The following is a 7,423-nucleotide window of genomic DNA, read 5'->3' on the forward strand; positions in this document are numbered from 1 at the left end:
AAAAAACAACAGAAAGCTTTTACGTCAGCTGCTTCTGAATTCCCATCAAATTTATTTGTCTCTCGTGCTTTGGCAACTTAGCGTATGTTCTGCTGTAGGAGGTCCAAAACCAGCTGCAACGATGGAAGACAGCTTTGAGGAACTAGATGTTAGGTTCTGTTTCATTAGGTCTTTCTGAACTACATGACCAATTTCTGACGCGGAAGACCGAACTGTTTTTGTTTGTTGCTTTTCATCCACCGAGTCTACCCCGGGTTTCTTGTTGGTTGATGGCGGGGTTGCAGGTGGCTCGGGTCAAAGTGAGCTGGACAGCCTTGCTGGTTCTGGCCCATTTCACCTACCTGCTGGTGGGGGCCACCATCTTCCAGATACTGGAGCGCGAGGCGGAGAGAAACAACCGCAACCACTTCCAGCTGGAGAAATTGAACTTCCTGGCTAACTACACCTGCCTGGACAAAGAGGCCCTGGAGAAGTTTGTTCAGGTCTCTCACTCTCTCTGTTTGTTCAGGTCTCTCACTCTCTCTGTTTGTTCAGGTCTCTCACTCTCTCTCTCTCTGTTTGTTCAGGTCTCTCACTCTCTCTCTCTCTCTGTTTGTTCAGGTCTCTCACTCTCTCTCTCTCTCTGTTTGTTCAGGTCTCTCACTCTCTCTCTCTCTCTCTGTTTGTTCAGGTCTCTCACTCTCTCTCTCTCTCTGTTGTTTGTTCAGGTCTCTCTCTCTCTCTCTCTCTCTCTCTCTCTCTCTCTGTTGTTTGTTCAGGTCTCTCACTCTCTCTCTCTCTGTTTGTTCAGGTCTCTCACTCTCTCTCTCTCTCTGTTTGTTCAGGTCTCTCACTCTCTCTCTCTCTCTGTTTGTTCAGGTCTCTCACTCTCTCTCTCTCTCTCTGTTGTTTGTTCAGGTCTCTCTCTCTCTCTCTCTCTCTCTCTCTGTTGTGTGTTCAGGTCTCTCTCTCTCTCTCTCTCTCTCTGTTGTTTGTTCAGGTCTCTCACTCTCTCTCTCTGTTGTTTGTTCAGGTCTCTCACTCTCTCTCTCTCTCTCTGTTGTTTGTTCAGGTCTCTCTCTCTCTCTCTCTCTCTCTCTCTGTTGTGTGTTCAGGTCTCTCTCTCTCTCTCTCTCTCTCTCTGTTGTTTGTTCAGGTCTCTCACTCTCTCTCTCTGTTGTTTGTTCAGGTCTCTCACTCTCTCTCTCTCTGTTGTTTGTTCAGGTCTCTCTCTCTCTCTCTCTCTGTTGTTTGTTCAGGTCTCTCTCTCTCTCTCTCTGTTGTTTGTTCAGGTCTCTCTCTCTCTCTCTCTCTGTTGTTTGTTCAGGTCTCTCTCTCTCTCTCTCTGTTGTTTGTTCAGGTCTCTCTCTCTCTCTCTCTCTGTTGTTTGTTCAGGTCTCTCTCTCTCTCTCTCTGTTGTTTGTTCAGGTCTCTCTCTCTCTCTCTCTGTTGTTTGTTCAGGTCTCTCTCTCTCTCTCTCTCTCTCTCTCTGTTGTTTGTTCAGGTCTCTCTCTCTCTCTCTCTGTTGTGTGTTCAGGTCTCTCTCTCTCTGTTGTGTGTTCAGGTCTCTCTCTCTCTCTCTCTCTGTTGTGTGTTCAGGTCTCTCTCTCTCTGTTGTGTGTTCAGGTCTCTCTCTCTCTCTCTCTCTGTTGTGTGTTCAGGTCTCTCTCTCTCTCTCTCTCTGTTGTTTGTTCAGGTCTCTCTCTCTCTCTCTCTCTCTGTTGTTTGTTCAGGTCTCTCTCTCTCTCTCTCGCTCTCTGTTGTTTGTTCAGGTCTCTCTCTCTCTCTCTCTCTCTGTTGTTTGTTCAGGTCTCTCTCTCTCTCTCTCTGTTGTTTGTTCAGGTCTCTCACTCTCTCTCTCTCTTCAACCTGTCCTTCCTGTGTGTTCAGGTCTCTCTCTCTCTCTTCAACTTGTCCTTCCTGTGTGTTCAGGTCTCTCTCTCTCTCTTCAACTTGTCCTTCCTGTGTGTTCAGGTCTCTCTCTCTCTCTCTTCAACCTGTCCTTCCTGTGTGTTCAGGTCTCTCTCTCTCTCTCTCTCTCTCTTCAACTTGTCCTTCCTGTGTGTTCAGGTCTCTCTCTCTCTCTGTTGTTTGTTCAGGTCTCTCTCTCTCTTCAACTTGTCCTTCCTGTGTGTTCAGGTCTCTCTCTCTCTGTTGTTTGTTCAGGTCTCTCTCTCTCTCTCTCTCTGTTGTTTGTTCAGGTCTCTCTCTCTCTCGCTCTCTGTTGTTTGTTCAGGTCTCTCACTCTCTCTCTCTCTTCAACCTGTCGTTCCTGTGTGTTCAGGTCTCTCTCTCTCTCTCTCTTCAACTTGTCCTTCCTGTGTGTCTTTAAATGTTTCTGAGATGCATTTTGGAAACCTATGATGTTCAAAATCTGATACATTTCAGGATTCAAATGCAAAAGTAGCAGATCAACAAGCTCAAAACGTGTCACTTTGCACCGCGTTTCGGGCTTGTGGATCTGCTACTTTTTATGCTTTTGTGTGACGCTGTAGTGCGATCAAGTAGGGCATTGCCCGACAGCAGCGATGTCTTGTTTGTTTTTGATCTTTTATTCGAATGATTATACACTGAATGGTACATTGGTACGTGACTAGTCACTGCATGTATTAATATTAGTTTTTATTATTGTCATAGATGGAAAGAGTTTGAATGTGAGGCCCTGACCCCATCTCTCACCTCTCGCGTTCCAACATGTCTGACCTGGCAACGTGCTGACGTAATGGATCGAACGCATCAATGATTGATTGTGCTTGTCCTTAATAAAGTTCTTTGAATTAGTACTGTATGACAAAATATTTGTCAGATCGATTTTATGAATAGGCCTACTGTGCACACATAATAAAAGATGGCATCATCAACCTGGCTTATTCAATCAATATTTATTTTGTATGTTTGCCAAAATAATTTCATGTATCAGCAAGATTCCTGTGTGTGTGTGTGTGTGTGTGTGTGTGTGTGTGTGTGTGTGTGTGTGTGTGTGTGTGTGTGTGTGTGTGTGTGTGTGTGTGTGTGTGTGTGTGTGTGTGTGTGTGTGTGTGTGTGTGTGTGTGTGTGTGTGTGTGTGTGTGTGTGTGTGTGCGCGGTGACCTTAATGTTTTTAACTCACATCTTATCTTTATTTTTATTGTGCAGGTGATTCTTGATGCCTGGGAGAAGGGAGTGAACCCATCTGGCAACTCAACCAACCCCAGCAACTGGGACTTCAGCAGCTCATTTTTCTTTGCTGGCACAGTGGTTACAACTATAGGTGTGCATAGACTGTATGTGATATATAGAAAGAGGAAGTAACGCCTATAGTACGCTAAAACTATTTAACGCTGACTACGTTTCAGTTCGACTTTGTAAGGTCAAACCTTTGACCTGCAAGTGGTCCAGTTGTTAGGCCACTTTTATGCTGATCCTAATAGACTTGCACCTACTACAGGGACTACAGATGAAATTTAGCGGAGCCAGGATCATGGCCCATTTACATTGAGGTGAAAACTGACATGTTGATTAATGAGCTTTGTCCCTGTCAAATAAATAAAAAGGTTATTTGCATAATAGTCACTCTGACTCTGCTTCAAGTCAAGTTAACAAAAAAACATTCATTGAATTAGTTGAAACCCAGCTTGTTTCAGCGAGCAACACTGTCAAATGACAATGTATCAATTAGGCTTTACTGTACCTTTAACTCTTATCTTTATGGTTTTGTTATTCTTGTGGTTGGTTTGGTGAAAGTTAGGATTTAGTTTTATAGTGGGTGAGGGGGACCCCCACCGGGAGGATGTATTGAGCCTTCGTCCCTCCACCAAACACGGGCCGATTGTGTTCGCATGCAGGATGCCCCCGACAAAGCCGGTTGCATGCACCACCACACTGTATTCACACAGTGTGGTTGCATGCACCACCACACTGTATTCACACAGTGTGGTTGCATGCACCACCACACTGTATTCGAACCCACAACCCATTATGTGTGTAAATGTTTATTGTGGTTGGCATGCAGGCTATGGCAACCTGTCGCCCAGCACGGTGTCTGGCCAGGTGTTCTGTGTGTTCTACGCGCTGTGTGGGATCCCGCTGAACCTGGTCTTCCTCAGCCAGCTGGGCAAGTGTCTCACCCTCCACCTGGGACGCCTGGAGAGGGGCATGGTCTCCTTCGTCCCACACCAGGTATCCCTGAATACATGTGCGCATTCAATGACCAAACTGAAATTGCCATTATATTTAGTCTTAGTTTTAGTCATCTTAGCTTAGGGTTTTTTCTTTTTTGTTTAGGTTTCGTCAGTGAAAAAAGGTAGTTGACGAAATGAACACTGAATTCCTGTCCCACATAGCAGCAGTCGGTGGAGGTGGTGACCGTGAGCTTGTTCCTCATCACGGGCAGCCTGATGTTCCTGGTTATTCCTCCGCTGGTGTTCAGTTATGTGGAAGACTGGTCGTATGGAGAGGGCTTCTATTACGCCTTCATCACCCTCAGCACCATCGGCTTCGGAGACTATGTTGTGGGTGAGTGTGGCTAATAGTGATGTTGTGGAAAACTATGGCATTCACTTGTGACTGTGTGAGCGGTCACAATTTGTCACACACCACGACATTAAATTCGCTTTTTAATCGGATCTGGTAATATTAGACATTGTACTCTAATTGTTTTGTATAGTGTTTTGTATAATTCAAGCAATCAGTAATTTATTGTATCATGCATCGCTGTTGAAATCCAACATAAGATAAGATACCAGATCAGATAATTTGTTATGCTTTCTGCTGTTACAATAACAGAGACCTACAGGAACAGGACGTTCTTTCATCTTCTGCTATTTTCAAAGGATTTTAAATTTTCACACATTTAATTATAGTACATTTGAAAACCTATCAAATGAAATGAGACATTCCATGTAATGAGTACTTTTACTTTTTGGTATTACGTTGATAAAAGCAATTGTAAATAAAAACATTAATATCCAACTTTTACTTGTAATAACAGAGTATTTCTACGTTTTGGTGGTGTTGATGCATTTACTTAATAAGTACTAAAGAATGTGAGTAAAGTAAACCTCTCCCGCCGCCGCTCTCCAGGGACGGACCCGGACAAGCAGTACATCTCGGTGTACCGCAGCCTGGCCGGGGTGTGGATCATCTTCGCGCTGGCGTGGCTGGCTCTGATCCTCAACATGGGGGCCAGGATCATGGAGCACTGCATCGGCCTGAGCCTGATGCACCCCGGCTTCAGGAAGCAGGGCGAGGACGAGGACGTGTCGTCCAGCAAGCTGGAGGACGGGAGGTTAGGAGGCAACGCCGCCGCCGTCCAGTCCAAGATCTGACGACTGCATGGGACTCGTCTGGGAATTTGCTACTGCAGTTTGACATTGTGCGTCATTAGGCCATTGGTTTTCAAAGTGGGGTCCGGGGACCTCCGGGTGTGTGTGTGGTGGGGGGTCCTTGAGGGGGTACTCAGCTAAATGTATTAATATACAGCATCACAATCATTTTATCCCCATTATCCATATTTTATACGTTTTTGTTTTACCCTGGGCCCATTACAGTGGAAAATCGTGTATAATGTAGTTAAAAGCAAGACTGTATGATATTTGCTATGTACTGTAGAATGTATTGTACATATTGTGATATAAACTGGAACAATTCACTAATGGAACACTATGGACTATGTTACCAAAATGGCCAGCAATGGCTGCTTTTCTACAAAACTATACAAAAAATCTAAGTAAAACAAATCATCAAGACCAAACGGTATAGGGGTTACAGACTATAGCGTACACATGGGGAATGGATAATAATAATAATAATAGTAGTTTTAAAAACATTTAAGATGATTAGTTGGTTGATTGATTGATTGATTGAAAACAAATAAGTTGTCATTTTGTACAATGTGTTTTGTTGGTATACTGTAATGTGTTGGTATACTGTAATGTGATATTTTATATTTATTCTTTGCTATTACACAATTAGAGTGCGTGCGTGCGTGCGTGCATGCGTGCGTGCGTGCGTGCGTGCGTGCGTGCGTGCGTGCGTGCGTGCGTGCGTGCGTGCGTGCGTGCGTGCGCGACGTTGCACTCATGTCTGTGCACATCTGCGTTTTGTGTACTGACTCCAGTGAAGTGAGGGCTCATTGGCTATCTTAAACAAACACAATCAAGATGTGCGATGCCAGGCCAGGTCAGACATGTTGGAACCCGAGAGGCGAGAGCTGGCGTCATGCAGGGTGGGATCTTTGCTGGACAGGGAAGATGACCGTAGAGAAAGGAATATCCGCACTCTCTTGAGTAGTTTCTTATGAACTTGTTTATTTTGAGCAAACACATCAGCGGTCTACCTGGAGAAACAGACGCGCTTCGGCACGTCGGCCTTCCTCAGCGTTTCAAACTGTAGTTTGTAACACTGAGGAAGGCCGACATGCCGAAACGTGGATATTCCTTTCATATGTATCTTCAAGAATCTGCACCCTATACTGAGATATAGTATACCTATACTCTTTTTTGGCTATTATTGATAGATATAGGGGAGAATGACAGGAAAGAGGGAGAGAGAGACAGGGAGAGACACGCAGCAAAGGTCGACATGAACGGGACTCGAACACGCGACGCACTGTCAGGCCAATGCCTATATGTGGCATGCGCCTGGACCACTATAGGCCAGCAGGTGCCCCTGAGACTACTCCTTAAGACCCCCTGAGTAGAGTGTGCCTTCTCCTGACGGTTTTTGATCGGTGGGAGTGTTGTCCCCCAGGGAAGATGACCCCCCTGGAGAGACAGGAGTCCACAATGTTCATATTTACCACTTAAACCCCATATGGTTGAGCGGAGGCCCTCAGGGCTCTATGTTATACATTTCTGTCTCAGAGGAAGGCTATGGACAGTTCGGGACAGTTTAGAAACATGCCTACCAGTGACATCATCGGTAGCGATGAATGATGTCACTGCTATGGCAGGTTTCGTATCAATGGCAGTTTTCTAACTTTCCAGAAAGAGATGTAGATTCTTTTAGCTTGGAATCCCAATCGATATGTCACTGGTAGGCAGGTGTCTGAACCATGTGTCCAAAGAGACACTTTAATGCACCCTCAATCCCATTTGTTTGTATTCGGACTCATTCACCCAAACGTGTGTCCTGCCCACCCAATCAAAAGTTACGGGGAATATATTTTTTAGCCAATATCAAAAATACCACAAAATATCTCTACTTTTTATTCATTTCTGATTGGGTGGGCAGCATTTTTAGAGAAATGTACTGTAGACCCAGCTGAACACCATTTGCCATCAGTGCTATTAACCGACAGGGTGCTGATGCAATACTGATGTTCACTATTGTGTCTAAATTTGACTGTAAATATGTAAATGCTGAAGAGACTGCTGTTGCTAGATTTAATAATAAAGATTCACCTTCTGTTCCTGGAGAAGCACACACATGAAAACCAAACAAAGTATTATTTATTTTAGATATG

General features: G+C 44.7%; 1 protein-coding gene across 1 annotated transcript; it reads left to right on the forward strand.

Moving 5' to 3' along the window:
• Positions 1-269: 269 nt before the first annotated feature.
• On the forward strand, positions 270-5,483 carry LOC306942476 (potassium channel, subfamily K, member 16-like; the record flags this gene model as incomplete). The annotated part of the gene is made up of 5 exons (XM_079528387.1): positions 270-482; positions 3,115-3,229; positions 3,971-4,137; positions 4,305-4,473; positions 5,041-5,483. The coding sequence occupies 5 exons, from the start codon at positions 270-272 to the stop codon at positions 5,283-5,285; spliced, it is 909 nt and encodes a 302-aa protein (XP_079384513.1). The 3' UTR covers positions 5,286-5,483.
• Positions 5,484-7,423: the final 1,940 nt, after the last annotated feature.

Source organism: Electrona antarctica (assembly GCF_951216825.1).
Source record: "Electrona antarctica genome assembly, chromosome: 18".
In the NCBI taxonomy this organism is placed as follows: domain Eukaryota; kingdom Metazoa; phylum Chordata; class Actinopteri; order Myctophiformes; family Myctophidae; genus Electrona; species Electrona antarctica.